Source organism: Periplaneta americana, chromosome 13, assembly GCF_040183065.1.
Source record: "Periplaneta americana isolate PAMFEO1 chromosome 13, P.americana_PAMFEO1_priV1, whole genome shotgun sequence".
NCBI classification, from domain to species: domain Eukaryota; kingdom Metazoa; phylum Arthropoda; class Insecta; order Blattodea; family Blattidae; genus Periplaneta; species Periplaneta americana.
This window is the reverse complement of record NC_091129.1, coordinates 5,372,947-5,397,779: the sequence shown is the minus strand read 5'-3', so window position 1 is coordinate 5,397,779 and position 24,833 is coordinate 5,372,947. Positions and strand designations below refer to the sequence as shown.

Here is a 24,833-nt window from a genome sequence, read left to right as displayed (position 1 = left end):
GTCCGTGGGTATCCACGGACTCTGCGTACTCCAGATTGAACGCCGTACTTGCTACGCAACTTCTCTCGCATTTAGGTAATACACCTCTGCGGAAGTGTAGGAAGATTGAATTCTCTAGGCTCATCGGGTAGCCACATGACGGCATACAGCGAGCCATGACACACTTTGAACTGAACACGCATTATAGCACGTGAACACATTTAATGAAAAAGATAAGGATATAAACAAACAGGTCGTCGCTGCGTATTCGTGGAGTACAGTCAACTGCCGACATTCTGAAGCTATGCTAGTAAAGACATGTTGAGCAGTGATGTTCATTTTCGTCGTGATCTTTGCAGAGAATGATAACGTGCATTAGTAAGTTACGGAACTTGAACATATGCGGATGTGAATTCAAACGATATATATGACTGCGTCCCCGGTTTTGACTTTCTACAGGAAGAGGGCAGAGGATGCGTAACTAGTTTGTATACGAATGTACCTCTACCTGCGCTGTCACGTCACATACAGACAACTTAATTCCAGTTTATAGGTAGCGGGAATACGGACCATATAAATTATGGATTAAACTTAAATATAACTAGTTCGGGAAGAAGATTTTAACTTCATAAATGAAGTCCTGAGACATAAAAGTCAATTATTTGCAGAGAAGAGTGAAATTCGATTAATTATCTTGGTTGATGAAAAGATTTCACTGAAGATCTACATTAAGACACCCAAACTAACAATATATGTTCGAGGATTACACATAACGAAGAAGGTATAATTTCATTTATTATATGAGGAACTGTGTACTTTGTGTAACGTCGAATCAGCAGAACTGAAATGGAATTAATAAATAGTAGAATCAGAGGTGGTGAGAATCCTAAAGGAAAAGACTGGATATGAATAACAAGAAAGGAAACGCTTTAAAAATACAGGCGATTGCAGGTGCCCGTTCAACAATCAATATTGTGTAAGTAATTAATTTTACTTTTATTAAATCGAATACCAAGGATTTTTAATAAGGAGCTGGAATTTATTTGCATAATATTTTTGAGCAGTGAGTAAAAGTAAGTGCCGGGCAAGTGAATTTATACAGGGACATCATTTTATTTTCATTTCAATTTTTATTTTACGTGAGTTTTTTAATGTACTTCACTCCCACCCCTTCTACTAATGAAGTTCAACCGTCCTCTACACAGATCCAAGACCGCATATACAGTCATAGTAGTCTTACGGTCATAGTAAACGGTATGTTCCAAATATATGTTCGCGTATTCCAGTGACGAAAGAGCTTTCAATATTGAATCATTTTGGCAACGGTACTGTCCTCCATTTGCCTACGTCGTATCTCGCATTCCCCCACCAGCTTTTATTATCCAGCTAGTGGCTGGGCTCTCTTAGCTCGTTCCTGAGAACATTAATTTCTGATAAGAATTAGACGCTTACGTAATATTATAAAACTGTTTAAAATAACTTAAACAAAAGGGCCTCCTTAAGTAATTAACTGTCACGTGATTTCCTCCCTTTCTACGACCCTATGACATTACCACTTGGACGGATAGTAGATAGCATGTCTGAGTAATTCTATCTTTTCGGATCGGGTAGAAGTGAACATTGAATTTAGAGTACTCTTTTTATAGAGTAGATACAGAATTATTTCAATATGACTTACTAGAACGAAGGACGAAACTGTTAATTGGGATTAGGTACAATAAATAGTCTATAGTGCGGTAATATACACATTAGAACTGAAGCCTGTATCGAAATGAACAAGCACACATTTTAAAAAATGTGTTTAAATATTCATATTATGTTTATTTTTCAATTTAATTTCATTCTCTATAATGTACGCTAATGTGCTGTATACACTGTAATATACAATGAATAATGAATACGTCCATATGGACAGCTCAGTTCGTGAGTAAAAACACTCATTGTTAATACTGTACTGTAGTTTGATTAAACAAAAACCTAATGAAAATGATCAAACTCAAAAGCGAAATATTTCCTAGTTTACGTAAAAGGATGAACTACTTTTCTTCCCTCCTATATCTAGTAAAGTGATTTGTTTGTATATTACGCCAGTATCATGGAACGCCAGTCGTAGAAGGGGGGGGTAGCAAACGGCGTTGATCCAGAGGTACAGACAAGTTAATATTAAAAATGTTAGTAAAAATAAAATGATGTCCCTTTAATTTGGACTCCACAAAACTTATTGTTCTGCTGTTTCCCTGGCTAATTTCTCTCTCTCTCTCTCTCTCTCTCTCTCATATATATATATATATATAAGTACGGCATAATGACATAGATGAAACGACTTCCAGATATTTCTCTCTCTCTCTCTCTCATATATATATATATATATATATATATATATAAGTACGGCATAATGACATAGATGAAACGACTTCCAGATATGGAGTGTAGCTGCGAATATAATTGCATAAGCAGTCGCGGACACTCAATAGGGGTGGTCCTCCAGCTTGGGGGTTGGGTAAAGAGCTAATAAGACTTCACCGTGAAGGGAAATATTATTACAAAACCCCAAAATAAACTTTGCAATGCAACTAATTCTTTGGCACGGTATTATATTCTGCAGCGTAGCATTCAGGCAACAATTATTTATTTTAAAATTTTGCAAGCAGAGATTATCTTTATGTTATTAATCTTTTCCTTATCTCGAGGCTTCGAGACTTCGGACCCGATAGAGCAGTTCAGTGGGTGTACTGAGTATAGTGGTAAAGCATACAGTGGGTGGGGGTACAGTAGAATGAATGCCAACAAATACCCAAAGAAAACGCTCTGGATTTGAAGGTTCTGAAGAATAATTTGGTTTTCATACAAACTGTGTCTGAAACTATTATACGGTTAGAAAAGTCAGAGCAAGAGATGCCGGAAGCCCTCAAATTAATTTAGAAAATGACGCAGAGAATTAATGAGACACCAAGTACACCGGTTACTGAACGTGTAAAACAGAAGTGGAAATCAATTTTATGTAAAAATAACGGATATGGAACATTGTGTAACATAAACAGCAAATTAGTGGATATAGGATCACCTGAGAATAGAGAACTGTCTCTTAGAGACTGCAATGATGTTAGGTTTTTTTTCGTTTTGCTCCTATTACGTCATGCGACGTAGAGCGTAGCTTGTCACAGTACAAACTGTGTTTGGCAGATAACCGAAAAAAATTTACGTTTGAGACACTGAGAATATATCTTGTAGTACATTGCAATTCGGTACTGTAACTGCACTTCCTAAACACGACCAATAGGATAAATGAAGAAATTAAAATAGCTACATGTTTATTTCCACCATTAACACTGTGTATAATTAAACAAAAATACTTATAAAATACATGAAAATAAATGCTTTTCACGTTTTTTTGACATTGGCATTGTGTAATGTATATTTACTTTCACAATGTACATATGTGTGTGTTTCCCCTTACTACCGTACTCTGTTCTAAACAGCAACGCTGTTAGCTTTCACTACCTGCAGCGGGTCAACAACCTGTAGTAGGCCTACATCCACAGTAAACTTATTGTATGGGGTCCGAAGTCTCGAAGTCTGCTTATCTCCTATTCCTTCTCACTTATTTAAAATTAATTTCTAATTCACTGATTATAGTTAACCTATGATTAGAGATGGCAGATTTTAAAATCACGATAAAAGCAAAATGTGCCCAAAAGAATTAAAAATTAATTATTTTATATTTAAAATCATGTTATATTATTACTGTTTCTTTAATCAGCGGAAAATGTGGAAGTGAGTACAAAATGCCTAATGTATGTGATTCTGTGAAATAAGAGCTAAATTACAATTTATTTCTTTTTTACATTAGGCCGGCCACATAGATGTTTTTACATTTTGTGAAATTACTGTATTTGGTCACCCCTCCGTATCACCTTTACAGTAGAAAGTACAGTAGACCTACCTAATACCCGATTAAAATACACGGCACCGAAATTCCTTTCAGTGAATGAGTAAAGAATCTAGGTATTTATATGGATAAACGTTTAAATTGGAACATTCAAGTTGCAGACACTTGAAAAAAAGTATTCTCATTAATCCACTCGTTTAGGCGATTGAAGAATTTTCTACACTTTTCCATGAGAAAAATATTAGTGGAAACACTCGTGATGACCGACTTCGATTACTGTGTTATTCTGCTTACTGACCTAAGCGTTACTTCGGCGCAGAGACTACAACGTGTTCATAATATGTGCGTCCGTTTCGTCTGCAATATTCGCCGGGCCGATCACGTAACACCATCCCTCGAAATGTTGTCCTGGCTCCGTCTAGAAGATCGTAGGAAAATCCACTCTCTTTCCCTTCTCTTTCACATATTGCATTTCTCCACTCCTGTCTATCTTGCGTCTCGTTTTCAAAATTTATCCACCCATCATAACCTAACACACGATCACAACACTCCTCAATATTATCCATTCCCTCCCACCGAACATCCTCATATTCATCTTCTTTCACTGTGGCTGTTCCTCGACTTTGGAATTCCCTACCGAGTAATGTCAGGGACTGTCAGACATCAAACCAATTTAAGAATAGGCTAACGAGATATTTTTCTAACAATTCTTGTTAACAATAATAGCTGTTTCAGGTTTCTCACTGCTTAATGGTTATATATATATATATAAATCACAGATAAATATCAAAATTATCTTCTTCTTATTATTATTATTATTATTATTATTATTATTATTATTATTATTATAACTATTTCTTACCAATGTTTATTATTGTCACACTAACATTACTTGTCCAACTTTCATGGTGTCTTAAGGTCTAGATATTAATGTAACAATTATGTACAGTAAGCGATTGTATTCAATTAGAATTAGAGTCTGGCTGGGCGTAAGAGAAGGCCCACTGGCCTTAGCTCTGCCAGATTAAATAAATAAATAAAATATTAAATTAATACGCTCTTTTCTGTTTTCTGTACCATCATTTCGAGTTTTCAACTACAATAGTATACCTTGTGCTCATGGTAGCATATTGGCTGGCTATTCGATCCCTTTAGATCCAGTGTTCACTCCCAACAAGTTGTATGTGATAGAGGATGATTGTGATTGTGTAACAAGATGGATCGGAAGAAAACCACCATTAAGAAAGAGTGAGTGATTATAAAAGTGAGCATTTGTATGCTAGTGATTGCAATATTTGGACGAGAAAATTGTGTAATAAGATGATGGTTTGAAAATAGACACATCACAGAAACTTAAAAAAAAAAGAGTAGAAAACACACACGAGAGGAAGAAAACTTCAATTTAGAAACCACAGATGAATAACGCGTGGTTAAATGGCAGACTGCGTTCTCAGGATAGAAAACAAACCAACGAAACTTAGTGTTGAAAAAAAAAAAGAGTATGTAGAAGTCGCGATCTTACTGTGTTAGCAGGTTCATGCCATAGGACAGCGGTAGCGAAAATGTAATCGTGCGCCGAGCCACTTTGTAACCTGCAACGTGCATAGCACCTATGGAGGGAGGCGGACACCCGAAGGGGAAGTGAAGCAACTGTCTGACTTATTAACGGATTTTCATTTTCCTTACGTCAAGTAGGCCTACTTAAATATAATTTTATACAGTACAAGGCTACAAACTAATGTTTAGTACGTGTAACGAAGAAAGAAATGAACAATAAATTAACAATATATTAACAATATCACAACCTAAAATTAACTGTCTTCAGAATGTCTCTGCGACAATCAGGAATTATGTCACTTACTGCCAGTCGTAGTTGATCACGAAGGCATTTGTCAGTCAGTCGTGATCTAAATTTGGTTTTTACCATTTTAATTGTTGAAAAAAATGTTTCACAAACGTTAGTTGTAGCCAACATGGCTTCAACAGAGCAAGCGAAAGAACGAAGCTTCGGATATTTATTTGTTTGGCAAAGATTTGAAAGTTTAACATTTGTCAAGTCCTTACATCTAGCTTTCATTTAACATCACATTGTAAATCAGTGAGTTCAAATTGAAGAGCTAACCGCATTATTCGTACATCTGCTGAAAAAGGGTCGACGTACCGACATGATGATGATGATGATGATGATGATGATGATGATGATGATGATATTTAACCTTTTAATGTTTCATGAGTAATATGTAGTATAATGCCGTTTTATGTCATACAACTGTTTTCCTCGTAATACTTGTAAACAAATCATACATTTAATATTCTTATCATATTGACAGCAAAAAAATGCGTCCTCCCATCCTACTTGGAACTTTCGTACATGGTTTCGAGAGAGACATATGCCACTCGCAGGTCAGAGACAAATACAAATGGAACGGAGTTTGACTCCAGTGAGTGAGAGGGTGGGGGTTGGCGGAGGTTAGAAGCAAGCGAAATGCACAGCTATCACTGCGAGCCAAAATGTCTCGCGAGTCACGTTCTCGCCACGGCTGCCTTAGGACATATTGCTTGATGTTCACAAATTGATTGCAGTTCTATTTCTTTGCTTACTTACTTTTGCAAGAATTTGAACTGACAAATGTAGAAAATGCAACAATTCACTACATCAAAGTTTGTATAAAAATTACCATCTGAACGCTACAGAATGCTAAATTATAGCATTAGAAGTGCTATAAAATGATAAATTTAATTTGTAATAAGTTGTTAAGTCCTACTTTCTCTACTTGTGATGAGTTTGCCTTAGCCTACGGTTATATTTTAGAATTTAATTTACACTCCTTCGACATTTTATATAATCATTTTTTAATAAAAATATATGTTGATTTTGACAGACGGGAAACTATGTACTTAATGGGATTTTACCAAGAGCAATCAGTCTTTCCCAATATTAGTGAGATTTATGTACAGGGACATCATTTTATTTTTACTAACATTTTTAATATTAAGCTGTCTATACATTTAGAGAACCGGAAACACCGCTTGCTCCCCCCTCCAAGACTGGAGTTCGATGATACTGGCGTAAAACACAAATCACTCTACTAGGTATAGGAAGGAAGAAAAGTAGTTCATCCATTTACGTAAACTAGGAAATATCGCGATTTTGAGTTTGATAATTTTCATTAGGTTTTTCTTTAATCAAAGTACAGTACTGTATTAAGAATAAGTGTTTTTACTAACGAAGTGAGTTATCCATGCGAACGTATTCATTATGCAGTGTATATTATACTGTCTACAGCACATTGGCGTACAATATAGAGACAGAAGTTAAATTGAAAAATAATCATAATATGAGTATTTAAACACAATTTTGAAAACGGTGGCCGTTCATTTCGATACAGGCTTCAGTTCTTTTGTGCATATTATCGCACTATAGACAATTGCATCTAATTCCAATTGCCAGTTTCGTCCTTCGTACTAGTAACTCATGTTGAAATAATTCTGTACCTACTCTACGTACTGTGAATTCAATCTTCAATTCTGCCCGACCCGAAAATATAAAATTACTCGGACATGCTATCTACTGTCCGTCTAAGTGGTTATGCCGCAGGATTGTAGAAAGGCAGGAAATCACGTGACAGTTAATTACTTGACGAGACCCTTTTATTTAAGTTAAATTAAACAGCTGTATAATATTACATAAACTTCCAAAAGAGAAATTAATGTTTTCAGAAAAGAGCTAAGACAGCCCAGCTATTACAGAGGGGCGAGCAGAATCAGGTGGGGGAAATCGAGATGCGACGTAGGCAAACGGACAGTACCTGTGCGAAAATATGATTCAATATTGAAAGCTCTTTCGTGACTGGAAAACGCGAACATATTTCTGGAACGTACTATACTCAGTAACTCAGTACTGCTTACTATCTCCGGTCTTGGTTCTGTGTGGAGTTGGAACTTCCTTAGTAGAAGGGGTGGGAGTGAAGTATTTTCAAAAACTCAGGTACAATAAAAATTGAAGTAAAAATAAAATGACGTCCCTGTACTTTGCTGTACATTCCTAGCTTCTCTCAATTCTATTATTAAGAACAGAGGATTAGAATTTTATTATGCTTAATTGTTTCGTAATTTAATATAAATTTGGCTTTTACTGGATCTTAGGCGATATATTTATTAAGCAATCGTCATTATAACACCTATGTTTAGTGAGAAAATACGTACCCTCAATCTGAGTTTGGAGCTGTAAACAGATTTTATAACCGCTATGAGGACTTCAGCAGAAGAGGGCGCGTTAATGAAATGAACTGCTTTTAATCGAGAACTAAACGCTTTCTGGAAAAAAAAAACACACATTAAAATCAAGATATTTATATTTGTTGTGTAGTCAATCAGTCACTGTACTAGTAACTGCACATGGCCATTTCAGGAACGATCTTCAACTAATCGGTTCATACAGAGAGACATCCATCTTCGTACGGCTGCATACTATATCTTTATAACTTTTATGGCCTATAGACCTCTTCCTTGAAAATGAAGAAAGCAGTGATACTAAAATCCTATCACATGATGTGTGAACAGTATTAAATATGTCAACATGAAGCCTATAATCTTTCGTACGTAAGACTTTGAAACATTATTCTTACTCTGAATCTGATGTCTTATAATTATAATTTGCAACATACTTACTTACTTATGTCTAACTAATATGGAATGTGTCATATTTAACTGAATAAATAATAATCTATACTAATAATAAATCTGTAGCCGATATTTTTCTGGTCCTAACATATATAATTAACCATCCTGAAACCGAAAATCGCTTTTTTGAAATTTTGTTTGTATGTCTGTCTAGATGTTTGTTACCTTTTCACGCGATAATGGCTGAACGGATTTCGATGAAAATTGGAATATAAATTAAGTTCATTGTGACTTAGAGTTTAGGCTATATGGCATTCAAAATACGTTATTTAAAAGGGGGGGTTATAAGGGGGCCTGAATTAAATAAATCGAAATATCTCGCTTATTATTGATTTTTGTAAAATGTGTTACATAACAAAAGTTCTTTTTAACAATGATTTGCGATAACTTTTATCCTACGCAAAATTTTGATAGGACCGATATTTAATGAGATAAATGAGTTTTAAAATTAAAATACAATGCCATCTAAGGCGGTGTAATGAAATGAAAACAAATGACTTCGTCTATAAGGGGCCTTGGACAATAGCAATCGAAAGCTATGAAACATAGTCTACAGAGAATGTTTCTGTGTTTGCGTGAAGTAATATCGGAAGCTAAATTAACCGATTGGTATAATTAATTATTATTTCACCATTGGAAAGTGTAGTTTCTCTAGATGGACATAATGCTATAATGTTATCACAGTAACTTCTCAGCGAATCGAGGACAGGCAAGATTAAAATAGCTTCTTATGGACAGAAAACTTGATAGGCTATTCTGTATATTCTTTTCCTGTATTTCTTAAAATAATATTTATGTACACATTCATTTGATCAAACACGAATGTTCTCTGGATCAAACGTTCTATTTTAATTTTGTAATTGATTTATATATTTATTTATAATAGATGCAGCGGAGCACACGGGTACGGCTAGTAATAATAATAATAATAATAATAATAATAATAATAACAATAATAGAAAATAAGGAAACACATTGATAAGACGAAAAAAAGAGATAAATCAATAAGTAAATAAATAGATGAAAAATCTATAACAAATAATATGAGAATGAAAATATATAATAAAATACAGTAATCGAATAGTGACAAGTGTACACGTAGGGCCTACTAAAAAATTAAAATGTAGTATATTGATAAATGAAACACGCCCTCTTAAATGTCTCAGAGATAAAATAATATACTACAATAATTATTTTTTCAATTTCACGGAATCTATATATCGGAAGTAATTATAGTCCATGTGTTAAGGAAATTTAATGCGCTATAACTCTATACTTGAATTTTAAATAATGTAATATGTACTGCATTATAAACTAAACAGTCACTAGTTATGCAGTTTATTCCTTAAAATTTGTTATTGTATTCTTTTTAGCAATAGTTCATTTCACTGTTTATAAACTGCCCTGATGTTACACTGACTTAAAAAAGTCCGTAATTTTTATTTGGCGGAATAAATCACTGCGTTTCTTCTCCGCGTATTGTTTTGTCTTAGCAAGGTGGAGGAGACGAACACTGGTTCACTTCGCCCTTCCCATCGAAACATTACATTATTTAGAAGATATATCACTTCAGTAACACTTGCAATATTTTCTTTCTCTTCTACATCAGTTTCATCACCGACATCTTCATCGTCGTTTTCATTTTCCCACCATTTTCATTCCTATAAACATTATATTTTCACTCTCTACTGTAATTGTACCTTATGGAATGCGGATTTCCGCGAGAAGTTTGTCTTTGTTTTTCTGCTCTTTACACGCTCAATTATTTTAACCTTTTCACTCAATGAAAATGTCTTCCGTCTTTGCGATATTACTGCACTTAACATTTAACACTCAGAACATGTAACACAGACTAAAACTGAACAACTTAACACTCAAAACATGTAACACAGACTAAAATTGAACAATTATTGAACACTCAGAACATGTAACACAGACCAAAACAGAACAACTTAACACTCAGAACATGTAACAAAGACCAAAACTGAACAACTTAACACTCAGAACATGTAACACAGACCAAAACTAAACAACGTAACACTTAGAACATGTAACACAGACCAAAACTAAACAACTTAACACTCAGAATATGTACCACAGACCAAAACTAAACAACTTAACACTCAGAATATGTACCACAGACCAAAACTGAACAACTTAACACTCAGAACATGTGACACAGACCAAAACTAAACAACTTAACACTCAGAACATGTAACACAGACCAAAACTGAACAACTTAACACTTAGAACATGTAACACAGACCAAAACTGAACAACTTAACCCTCAGAACATGTAACACAGACCAAAACTAAACAACGTAACACTTAGAACATGTAACACAGACCAAAACTAAACAACTTAACACTCAGAATATGTACCACAGACCAAAACTGAACAACTTAACACTCAGAACATGTGACACAGACCAAAACTAAACAACTTAACACTCAGAACATGTAACACAGACTAAAACTGAACAACTTAACACTCAAAACATGTAACACAGACTAAAATTGAACAATTATTGAACACTCAGAACATGTAACACAGACCAAAACAGAACAACTTAACACTCAGAACATGTAACAAAGACCAAAACTGAACAACTTAACACTCAGAACATGTAACACAGACCAAAACTAAACAACGTAACACTTAGAACATGTAACACAGACCAAAACTAAACAACTTAACACTCAGAATATGTACCACAGACCAAAACTAAACAACTTAACACTCAGAATATGTACCACAGACCAAAACTGAACAACTTAACACTCAGAACATGTGACACAGACCAAAACTAAACAACTTAACACTCAGAACATGTAACACAGACCAAAACTGAACAACTTAACACTTAGAACATGTAACACAGACCAAAACTGAACAACTTAACCCTCAGAACATGTAACACAGACCAAAACTAAACAACGTAACACTTAGAACATGTAACACAGACCAAAACTAAACAACTTAACACTCAGAATATGTACCACAGACCAAAACTGAACAACTTAACACTCAGAACATGTGACACAGACCAAAACTAAACAACTTAACACTCAGAACATGTAACACAGACCAAAACTGAACAACTTAACACTTAGAACATGTAACACAGACCAAAACTGAACAACTTAACACTCAGAACATGTGACACAGACCAAAACTGAACAACTTAACACTCAGAACATGTAACACAGACCAAAACTGAACAACTTAACACTCAGAACATGTAACACAGACCAAAACTGAACAACTTAACACTTAGAACATGTAACACAGACCAAAACTAAACAACTTAACACTCAGAATATGTACCACAGACCAAAACTGAACAACTTAACACTCAGAACATGTGACACAGACCAAAACTGAACAACTTAACACTCAGAACATGTGACACAGACCAAAACTGAACAACTTAACACTTAGAACATGTAACACAGACCAAAACTGAACAACTTAACACTCAGAACATGTAACAAAGACCAAAACTGAACAACTTAACACTCAGAACATGTAACACACACCAAAACTGAACAACTTAACACTTAGAACATGTAACACAGACCAAAACTGAACAACTTAACACTCAGAACATGTGACACAGACCAAAACTGAACAACTTAACACTCAGAACATGTAACACAGACCAAAACTGAACAACTTAACACTCAGAACATGTAACACAGACCAAAACTGAACAACTTAACACTTAGAACATGTAACACAGACCAAAACTAAACAACTTAACACTCAGAATATGTACCACAGACCAAAACTGAACAACTTAACACTCAGAACATGTGACACAGACCAAAACTGAACAACTTAACACTCAGAACATGTGACACAGACCAAAACTGAACAACTTAACACTTAGAACATGTAACACAGACCAAAACTGAACAACTTAACACTCAGAACATGTAACAAAGACCAAAACTGAACAACTTAACACTCAGAACATGTAACACACACCAAAACTGAACAACTTAACCCTCAGAACATGTAACACAGACCAAAACTAAACAACGTAACACTTAGAACATGTAACACAGACCAAAACTAAACAACTTAACACTCAGAATATGTACCACAGACCAAAACTGAACAACTTAACACTCAGAACATGTAACACAGACAAAAACCAAACAACATAACACTCGGAACATGTGACACAAACTAAAACTATCAAACAACTTAACACTCACAACATGTAACACAGACCAAAACTGAAGAACTTAACACTTAGAATATATGACACAAACTAAAACTGAAGAATTATTGAACAATCAGAATATGTGACACAGAATAAACAACAATTTAACACTCAGAACATGCGACACAAACTAAAACTTAACAAAAATTGAACACTCAGAATATGTGACACAGACTAAAACTGAACAATTTAACACACAGTACATGTGACACAAACTAAAACTGAACAATTATTGAACACTCAGAACATGTAAAACAGACCAAAACTAATCAACATAACACTCGGAACATGTGACACAAACTAAAACTAAACAACTTAACGCTCAGAACATGTGACACAGACCAAAACTGAAGAACTTGACACTCAGAACATGTGACACAAACTAAAACTCAACAATTAATGTACACTCAGAATATGTGACACAAACTAAAACTGAACAATTTAACTCTCAGAACATGTGACACAAACTAAAACTTAACAAAAATTGAACACTCAGAATATGTGACACAGACTATAACTGAACAATTAACACTCAGAAATTGTGACACAAACTAAAACTGAACAAAAATTGAACACTCAGAATATGTGACACAGACTAAAACTGAACAATGTAACACAAAGAACATGTGACACAAACTAAAACTTACCAAAAATTGAACACTCAGAACATGTAACACAGATCAAAACTAAACAACTTAACACTCAGAACATGTGACACAAACTACAACTTAACAATTTAACACTCAAAACATGTGACACAAACTAAAACCTAACAAGAATTGAACACTCAGAACATGTGACACAGACTAAAACTGAACAATTATTGAACACTCAGAACATGTAAAACAGACCAAAACTAATCAACATAACACTCGGAACATGTGACACAAACTAAAACTAAACAACTTAACGCTCAGAACATGTGACACAGACCAAAACTGAAGAACTTGACACTCAGAACATGTGACACAAACTAAAACTCAACAATTAATGTACACTCAGAATATGTGACACAAACTAAAACCTAACAAGAATTGAACACTCAGAACATGTGACACAGACTAAAACTGAACAATTTAACACTCAGAACATGTGACAGAGACTAAAACTGAACAAAAATTGAACACTCAGAACAAGTAACGCAGACCAAAATTAAACAACTTAACACTCAGAACATGTGACACAAACTGAAACTTAAGAATTTGACACTCAGAACATGTGACACATACTAAAACTTAACAAAAATTGAACACTCAGAACATTTAACACAGACTAAAACTGAACAATTTAACACTCTGAACATGTGACACAAACTGAAACTTAAGAATTTGACACTCAGAACATGTAAAACAGACCAAAACTAAACAACTTAGCAATCAGAACATGTGACACAGACTATAACTGAACAACATAACACCCGGAACATGTGACAGAAACTAAAACTAAACAACTTAACATTCAGAACATGTGACACAGACCAAAACTGAAGAATTTAACGCTCAGAACATGTGTCTCAGACTAATACTGTCTAAATCTCGGTACAGTATAATTTTCACTTTACAAAATTTGAGAAAACTAAAATATAAAAGCATTCATGACATGTTAACGCACAAATCATTTCCCGGTATCCTTACAAAATCCCTTGGAATGCAGTTCTACAACCCCGGAGGAAAGGTCATAGTCCACTAAGGGCTGTGCATATACCTGCTAATGCAGCGTGTTATACTGCAGAAACACTCTGTGCAGTATTATCTTGTACACAGATATTTTTATAAGATTGATTTCCACTAAATGTATTGTATATTTTATGTTTTTACTTAGGGACATCTACTTTCCCTGCGTTAAATACGAATTCGCGGTAAATCTGACAGCGCTATATCGGGATTTTATTGTACTTTTTATCCCCTCCCTACCATTTGTTTCTTTGTTTGCCAACATTTCGAACTGCAAATTATTTACGGTACTATAAAACAAGCTTTGCGATCGTCATTTGTGTGCATTTATCCGTCCCAGCATCAACGCTGCGCGGTGTTCGGTGGGGAAGAAAGGGGTTGAAGAGAAGTCATTTGGCTCCCAGTGAGAGAGTAGAATCCACTCTTGTTGCCCATCCCTGGTCTACAGCATAGATAGTCAACTGAAAATGGCGACTCCCTTCAAACTTCTAGGTGATGATAATATTAGTAAAATAGAATTTTAATATGTCAAGTAATACTGTATTTTATTGTATTATAATACTTTTTCTTCTAATCTTTATATACTTTCTTCTAATCGTGTAATAGTCCATTAAATCCCACTCTAATTTTGATTTTCTCTAGATACGAATAAATCAAAACCTCTAGTAAGATTACTGTTGATAATAGTAATATGCGTTACAAGAGCGGTATGTTGAAGTTTTGATGTTCTAGGAAGAGTTTGAAAATGCGAAACGTAGTTGAGCTTTTTTAATTTCCGAGAATTGAAAGAAAACATACCGCTCGTGTATCGTACATTATTTTGTGCGAAGATCGTTTATTACGTACCTGGAAGAGGAATTTCTAATTAGTTGCATTGAAATCTCCGTCATGGTTTCTGTTCAATGACGGCAAATTTGCAAAACAAAAATATATATCTTCAACATTGTTGCTTTAAAATGTTTTCTGTGTTTACTATACTCCAGCAGGCCGTGATATACGTCTGTCTTTTTTTCACCCCAGTCTATGATGAGTCTGGAATCTTGTTGATTTTTTCACGGCCCTCTTAATGTTACTTGCATCACGAATGCAGTAACTTTAGTGGAGTTGTAGAGTTTACTTAATTTTTGCAAATGTTTAAAAACAATAATTAACAGTGCAATTTAGGTGAAATTGCAGTGGTAGGTTTCCAATTTATAATTGCTGCTATATTGAACGTCTCTAAAGTAATATGTTAAAAGCCTAAAGCAGTAAAATTAATATGTCACTTAAGCGGTAAGAAGAGGAAAATTGTTGTGTGTATTAGGTTGGGAATACTGAATGTGGAATTTTAGACTTTCCGCGGATTGGTTTTGTGCGGAAACCAGGCAAATACGCACGATCTCGCACAAAATTATTTTCCTGTCTGCCAACACTAGTCGAGAATGAGAAATATGGTTGAACTCAGTTTGTAGATCTAAGTGCTGAGGAGATAAAAGCATCTTACCGTCAGACCCACTTCGCCTTTCTTGAAACTAGTAAACTTCACTTTATAGGCATGTCCAAATGTATAATTTTGCATATCAAGTACATATATATCTTTGCGGCAGTAATCTTCGCACATTCTGACTTCAGCTGCCATTAAAGACAGTCTAATTAGATCTTCAGGCACATAATTAGTTGCATCCTTGGTTAGATATTTAATCAAAATAACTCGGTCCCCTTCAGGTGTTAGCTCTGGCATTGGAAAACAACAACTGTAACAACAGAAATTACATATTTACTACTTGATAATAATTTCTCCATGATCACAATCACCAATAACATAATCATCACCGCTGTAAATATCATATAGATCAACACCAACATCACCATAAACATCACTCTCGCCACTCTTACCACCGTAGACATCACATTAACCACCTGGAGCACTACCAATACCACCACAGTAACCACTATAACCATGACAGCACAATGCTCGCTCCTATTTGGCATCACATAATTAAAGTCATCGCCATCATGTTCAATACTACAATACAGCCTTGAGAATATTAGCTCTGTCCAATAACTTCCAGTACAGCTTTCATTATACCACCCTCAAATGCATCCAATACCACAACCATTGCTACTTCCACCTACAGTGTGATGTTCAACGCTATCATGTTAATAATAATTAATTAATTAATTAATTATTACAAACATAGTTTATTGTTGTCGTCAGAGCTCGAAATGAAAGCATAAGGTATATGTACACCCTTACATACAATAGTAATATGCGTTACAAGAGCGGTATGTTGACGTTTTCATGTTCTCGGAAATTAAAAAAGCTCAACTACGTTTCGCTTTTTCAATCTTTTCCTCGAACATGAAAACAAACATACCGCTCGTGTATCGTACATTATTTTGTGCGAAGATCGTTTATTACATACCTGAAAGAGGAATTTCTAATTAGTCGCAATGAAATCTCCATCTTAGTTTCTGTTCAATGACGGCAACTTTGGACAACAAATATATCTATCGTCAACAGTGTTCCTATAAAATGTTTTCTGTGTTTACTATACTGCAGCTGGCCGTGATATACGTCTGTCTTTTTTTCCCCCAGTCTATAAATGCGACCTTAAAACAAACGGTAAGGTTATGTAATGATTTATTTTTCATTTTAATACTTTAAGAAAATTATTCATTTCTGCACATTGAAATTATAACAAAATTATTTATTTCTGCACATTAAAATTAATTGTCACCTTTGTGCAGTTATTCAGAGTCACTGGAGCACCACCATCAGTTTTTTCTATTGTGAAACTTTTTTGCATGAATATTGATTTTCCAGTTTCCGACGAAGTTGAAGCATTAGCACTATAGATGGCAGCATTTGTTCTAGATTTTATTTAATTTTTGCAAATATTTAAAAACAATAATTATCAGTGCAATTTAGGTGAAATTGCAGTGGTAAGTTTCCAATTTATAATTATTACTATATTGAACGTCTTTAAACATAATATGTTAAAAGCCTAAAGCAATAAAATGAATATGACGGTTAAGCGGTAAGAATAGGGAAATTGTTATGTGTGTTACGTTGGGAATACTGAATGTGGTATTTCACACTTACCGTGTATTGGTTTTGTGAGGAAAACAAGCAAATACGCAAGATCTCGCACAAAAAAATTGTTTTGTATAATTTTGCTCTGTAAAATTTTTATGCAATTGAGAATGGTACCAGAAAACGAATGAAGTGAACAGACTCCTTGAAATTATGTCTAAATTGTTTATAAAAATTATTTTGTTTATCATTTTGACATGCAACTTGAAACATGATAGCTCATGCAGTTTTTAAGATAGAGCCACAGTTTTTTCACTGTATTATCGCTAAAAATATTCTTTAGTGCCTGACATAGAGCTATTTTTTATTTTTATTTACATTAATTTAATATTACCATATATGTAACTTACAAAAATATTTTATATTGCATAAATCATGTAAAAATCCATAGATAATTATTAATTATATTAATGTTATATTACTCATTGTCAGGCACTGGAGGACATTTAAAGCTTCAAAATGACACCAATATCTTCTTGGTATCACCATATGTGAATGAGCTATCATGTTTGAAAGAATTAAATATTCTAAAATTACTATTTACAGGAAATGAGCCACACATTTTCAGAGCCTAGAAGACTGCATCATCATATGTCACCCCTTAAGCAGCTTCATGTCGGTCCAGTTTCAGATTCTTTCTGCCTCTCAAATACCTCCGCCTTGTTTTAACTTCAGGTGTTGAATGTTTTTTTTTTTTGTTATTTTGTCCCTATTTTCATTGATGCAACAAATCCTGCGATGGTGTTTGTCCCAGGTTTATGCCCATCCTCCTCAGAATTGTAATTTCTACTTCTGGACTCTTATTAAAATGACGTACATCATTGACACACAAATTTAGAGTTTTATGACTAACAGTAAAAGATTATAAATTATTTCATTATGTAAAAAAGTTTTTTTTCAATCTAATGACCATGCCCTGATATCTATGATGAGAGAGTAATGGAACGGAGAAAAATTCTCTCCGGCACCGGGATTTGAACCCAGGTTTTCAGCTCTACGTGCTGGTGCTTTATCCACTAAGCCACACCGCATACCCACCCCGTTCCATTACTCTTTCATCGTATGATGACGCAGAATATCTGCATGGAAATATCATATGTACTTCGGTACATTAAATAATATACACCTGATATCTATGCATCTATTTCGGGACTAGAAAGAAGTTTATTTTACAAGCAATGTTGGAGGAGGGGATTGATTGCTACGAAGATCACTCCAAAAGTAGCGTAAGTGACCGTGGCTGATGACGCAACATTTTGAAAAATGGGACTTATCTGAAAAACCATAAGGCATAAATAGGAAATTATTATATCAAATTAAAGGGGAGAAAATTCTGTATTAAAATAGTTATATTTTGAACACTCTAATTTTTCATCATTTTTTTTTTTTTTTTTTTTTTTTTTTGCGTTTTGTGGGTGTACATATACCTTAACACTAACATCATTATCAGAGGGTGTCGGACGTGGAGGCACGAGGAATGTTGAAAATAAGCACACAAAAAGGCGCTAAATCATCTGAAGTAGGCACTCAAAATAGTCACTATAAACGTGAACCAATATTAGAAATATTTATAATGGATTTATAAATTATATAAATTATATATCTCCTCTGTTGATGTGCCGCATTTTTAACATAATTTATGCTGCTTTGGTTTAAGGTGTTTTAAATTCCATTCCTTTCCACATTTCACCTGTTAAAAGATAAGGTCACTATCCGTGAAGTAGCCTATTATTCCTTAATAATAAATGTTAAATTTTATGTTTTATTTAACGACGCTCGCAACTGCAGAGGTTATATCAGCGTCGCCGGATGTGCCGGAATTTTGTCCGCAGGAGTTCTTTTACATGCCAGTAAATCTACTGACATGAGCCTGTCGCATTTATGCACACTTAAATGCCATCGACCTGACCCGGGATCGAACCCGCAACCTTGGGCATAGAAGACCAGCGCTATACCAACTCGCCAACCAGGTCGACTTTAGTAATAATGAACTACTCAACATGAAATTTACTTTCGTGAAAATAATACCTGTACTTAATCCATTTTCATGCATAGATTCTGAAAACAATGCCTGAAATGTGACGTCACGTCACAATTATTATATATTTTATATATCTTACATGGAAAATGAGTTCTCGTGCCACCTCGTAACACGCGTGTCATATGTAGGCTACCCGTCCTACACGGTTACTTACATAGTTACGAAACGTACTTATTCAGATGCATAGAATCAAATTATCTTCTTCTGACACATATCGTCAAGTGAGGTGTACTGCCTGATAACAGATGTACACGTAACGGTAAAAAGAATGGGCCGACTCTTGGTTAATAGAAATACTAAGTTCTATCGCGCGGTTCACTCGTGTAAACGTACTGCACATCGAGACACTGCTGTGGTGTCCCTTCATTGAAAGTCGTCCGTCTACGATGTATTCAACCTTACGAGCAGTGTGTGGCTTACAAGGAGAGGACACGCTCTGTATATCACCGAATGAAATAACATTGTGTGAGATGAAAGTACAAGACGTACTGTTTAAAGTCATACCTGGTATGGGTAACCAATGACCCCTCGTTTTCGAAATATTGGCTATTGTTTGTGACATACTTCTGTTAGGTGGCTGATAGGAAAACATTAGACTGTGTAACAGCGTAGCTCATATGGTTGGATGCTAAGTTGTCATCAGGCAGCACCAGTTCGAATCCTAATGTCTTCTCATTTTTTAAAACTTATTATTATTATTATTATTATTATTATTATTATTATTATTATTATTATTATTATAACCAAAAGGACAATTTGGCCCAAGAGTGCAACGTCAAGTAGATGAACTTGGAAATATTTATGTAACACGTTCTTCATTAGGAAATCTGACATATCAACTCCATAAGCAATACCTGGAGAAAATAATAAAAACATATGTGAAAGAGCAGCCATTTCTTCTAAATCTGGACTCGTGGCGAGGATAGGTAAAACCTTCTTTATATATGAAGAAAATGAAGTAACGTGCAACTTAAAGTGATTTCACCCAATTGTGCTCGATTATGCCAGTCCTGCGATGTTTATTTTTTTAGAAACGTGAAGATTTCTATCAAATACTTGTGAAATAGCTCTTTCCTTTTACAAACTGGACGACAAATTGCTTCAAGGGAGAATGCCCTCAAAATTCACTCCTTTATTCACTTTCAGTTGTCAGCTCCTATATTCAAAGCCATGTTGAAATATGCTGGTATGCATCAAAATTAATAAACCAACGAGAAGTGTTTGTGAATGTGAAAAATGTCTGTTTCGCAGCAGAAGTGCGGAAAAATGTGTGTGACTGTGGACAACCTTCTTTCATTTGCTGTGCATGGTGCAGGAAATATGTATGTTTTGTGTGTTTTTATGACATTTATCATAATGAATCATGCACAAAATGAAGTGTAATAGAAACAGAACAGACACCAGTGACCTGAAAAAGTGAGCAATTTTTCCTTGTTTATCTTTTACAATAGAATGTTAGTTAATTAGTAATTTGTTTAAAAAATGATGAAGGGTTCAATACATTGATAAATATGATATATGTAAATAGATTACTGTGAAAATATATGCACAGATCAAAGTTTGCAGAGAAAAAAGACCACAACTTGCGACACCAAACTGTTATTTTACATCGACGAAAACATTTTTTCTTCTTGGTTCAAGTAACACCTTAAGGGTCAAAGTAGCCCGCGTTGATGGTAATTTATTAGATTAAATGAAAAATGACATTTATTAATAAACTTCGTTATGCCTGCCTTGTGAAAATATCATTGCCCATCAATTATTGTGGGCTATTAATAGGCGGGACCTGGCCTGTATAAACAAAAATACTTGTTTCACATCCTAGAAAATAGACTCGTATCAAAATAAAAAAAAAATTAAATTATCAAAAACAAACAATTTGTTAATATATTAACAAAAAAAAAGGCGTGTGGTGGGGACTAGTATCTTGTCCACAAACCACCTGCGTCAAAAACTGCCCTCATTCTGCGCGGCATGGAGTCCACAAGATTATGGAACAGGTCTAAATTCTTGGCCACCTCCCCCCACACATCTACAACTCTGCCCCACAATTCGTCAGCTGTCCGAACGGGTGGTTGTTCTGCCCAATTAGATAGTAGGATCCTTTTGACTGCAACCCACAAATTTCGAATCGAATTCATATCTGGTGAATTTGGAGGCCAGTCGATCAGGTCGACATCAGGCCTCCTCGTAAACCATCTTTGAATCTGGTTGGCGGGGTATACTGGATGATTATCCTGCTGGAAGAAAAGTGTTCCTTGTGGAAATCGTTTTCGGTCGGAAGGGATCATTACATTTGCCAAAATGTGTTCGCAGACTTCTGCCGTAAACCGCCCGTGGATGCGTTCCAGAAGTCCTAGCCCATCGCATGACATCCACCTCCAAAACGCGACCCTCACGCAACTCGACTTGTTAATAATTCCTCTCAAGAAGCGTTCATCGTATCGGTGGCCATTCATACAATAAACTAGGGGAGTACTATCGTTGCTATTGGGAACAATTACCTCGTCGGAGAAAATGACATTTCTCCAATCGAAGTCCTGTCTGAGAATACCATACGCAGAATAACCTATGCGAACCAGGGCAATGAGTTATTGTTTCTGTCCATCTTCAAGCGTAATGACGAGAGACAACGTTGCATTAACAGATAGCAGTATTGCTTGAAAGAGAGAGGGAGGTTTATTATTTATTAGAGTTTGGGTATATTTTAAGATATATCGCCACATAATTATAGCTTTGCGAGACACATATGTTGACAAATTTGTAATTAAAAAAAAGATTTGGGGAGATTAGAACTTTGATCTACTACTACCACAATCTTTTTCAATAGACACTGTCGTAACGACTTACGCTACTGTGACTATTAACATCGGTTCGGCATAATATGTGGTTTTCCTGTTCATATTCGCTCCGGTTGATTTTGTATTTATCAATTTTATTATTATTTCATTCTTCAAAGGCCCTGATGTATCTAGAATCAACCCGCCATTCGATTTAGTACATATTTTATGCTCGACTATGCCGAAATGTAGTAATTATACACCTGGTAGCAGACCTTTAATGCATGTCATTAAAGTACACCTACTCATTAAAGGTCAAGTCTTTCAGCCAATGACGACTCAGGTTACAACTGTTCAGCCAATGAAAGGTCCGCTTTCTACCGTTATAAAACCGCAAGAATCGATTATTCTGAGATATGCAATCGGAAGAGAATGAGCGAAAAGTCACGGAGGCAGGAAATCCAATGTTCTGTTACTATAATAATCAGCGTTATTTGTAAATAATATTCAAATAATTTCAATTTGTCATCTCGTTTTTCAATGTCTAATTTAATTTCAATGTTATCTTTGTAGGTTCTTATGGCCCAGCAAGGTCAATGTGAACATCTGTTCCTCGGAAAAAATCAATACTTTCGCCTCGTGCCAATAAACGAAGAACTTGGAAAGTTAAGCTTCGCTTTAGCATCAAGTTGTTTAAAAATATCTATTGTCCCCACCTTATCATCATCATCATCATCATCATCATCATCATCATCTGTATAATATTTTCATAATTATAACTTTAATGGATTGGGAAATTTGGATCACTCTGCCCTGACTATTTTGAGAAATATAAAGTTCATTACACAGTGAAAAGTAACAGGAAGTTGTTGGAATTCCGCATAACCATTTCATAAGATAATATGAGAAAAGTGGATGAAAGGCTCTCATTCTTTCTTATAGAGAGAAACATATTATTTAAATAGTTATTATAAGGTCACAGAAAATAACTAAAAATAGTTCATTGACATGAATTAAAAAAATGTCAATAAATAATTAACATAACAATTAAATGTAGAAATATAACTAATTTTTTTCATATTTACTTTAATTGAACGGCGTCCTGGAACCATTTACTTCTAGGATTCCAGTCGCACATCAGATCTGGAGACAGAGACTTGAGTGTGTAGTACAAGTCTATGGACTGCTTGGTTCTCTCCATGCTGTTCTTGCAGCGTATCAACCAGCGTTCTAATCGGGCCTCGTGTAAACTGCCTGGTAAAGAAACAGGGCATGGTATTAGAGGTGTTAAATACGACATAAACTTAACCCAGGTGTGTTCAGCGGCGGAATTTCTACCTTTCAAAGGAGGTGCAACAATAACGTAGAATATCTTTTAAGCGTATGCCTGCATGCGAATCTGATATTCTACGTAACTGTTGCATCTCATTTATGGACAAGAAATGCCCGCGCTAACACATCTGAAATAACAAAAGGAAATAGACTACGTCACTGAACAAATGTATGGATTAACGTGTATATTTGTTACCTACCAGATTCTTCAGGCAGATGGGGTTCCATGGATAGCCACTTCTTCAAAGCTTCTACTGATTCCTTCACCCTTTGTTCATTTAGTCCAAATTCTTCCCAGATTTTTTGTATCAGGTCTTTACCCGGGGCACGGAATTCTTTCGCCATTATAATTTGTAGTCTGGAAATAATAGTAATATGCGTTATAAAAGCGGTATGTTGAAGTTTTGATGTTCGAGGAAAAGTTCGAAAAAGCGAAACGTTGTTGAGCTTTTTTAATTTCCGAGAATTGAAAGAAAACATACCGCTCGTGTATCGTACATTATTTTGTGCGAAGATCGTTTATTACATACCTGAAAGAGGAATTTCTAATTAGTTGCAATGAAATCTCCATCTTGGTTTCTGTTCAATGACGGCAAATTTGTAAAACGCAAATATCTACCTTCAACATTATTACTTTAAAATGTTTTCTGTGTTTACTATACTCCAGCAGACCGTGATATACGTCTGTCTTTTTTTTTTCCCTCCAGTCTATGATGAGTCTGGAATCTTGTTGATTTTTTCACGGCCTTCTTAATGTTACTTGCATCACGAATGCAGTAACTTTAGTGGAGTTGTAGAGTTTACTTAATTTTTGCAAATATTTAAAAACAATAATTAACAGTGCAATTTAGGTGAAATTGCAGTGGTAAGTTTCCAATTTATAAGTATTACTATATTGAACGTGTCTAAAAATAATATGTTAAAAGCCTAAAGCAGTAAAATCAATATGTGACTTAAGCGGTAAGAGGAGGGAAATTGTTATTTGTGTTAGGTTGGGAATTCTGAATGTGGAATTTTGGAGTTTCTGCGGATTGGTTTTGTGTGGAAACCTAGCAAATACGCACGATCTCGCACAAAAATAAGTAATAATAATTAGTTTGTTTAGTAAATGTGTAAATCATGTGTTTAAAATGTTGTAGCTTTAATGA

The 24,833-nt window shown here is 34.9% G+C and overlaps 1 protein-coding gene across 2 annotated transcripts in view; it reads right to left on the bottom strand.

The window, feature by feature from the left end:
- LOC138711699 (alpha-tocopherol transfer protein-like) overlaps nt 1–24,833 on the bottom strand; it is a 190,140-nt gene that overhangs the window by 5,406 nt on the left and 159,901 nt on the right. The window contains exons 1-4 of one of the 2 annotated variants that reach the window (XM_069842843.1): nt 23,886–24,040; nt 23,439–23,607; nt 15,940–16,189; nt 8,075–8,185 (exon numbers count right to left, since the gene is read on the bottom strand). The exons of the other annotated variant lie outside the window; for it this stretch is intronic. Of the exons in view, the coding sequence (XP_069698944.1) occupies nt 8,075–8,185; nt 15,940–16,189; nt 23,439–23,607; nt 23,886–24,030 (675 nt within the window). The 5' untranslated portion in view covers nt 24,031–24,040. Of the gene's footprint in view, nt 1–8,074; nt 8,186–15,939; nt 16,190–23,438; nt 23,608–23,885; nt 24,041–24,833 lie in introns of those variants that run through there. 2 annotated transcript variants of the gene reach the window in all.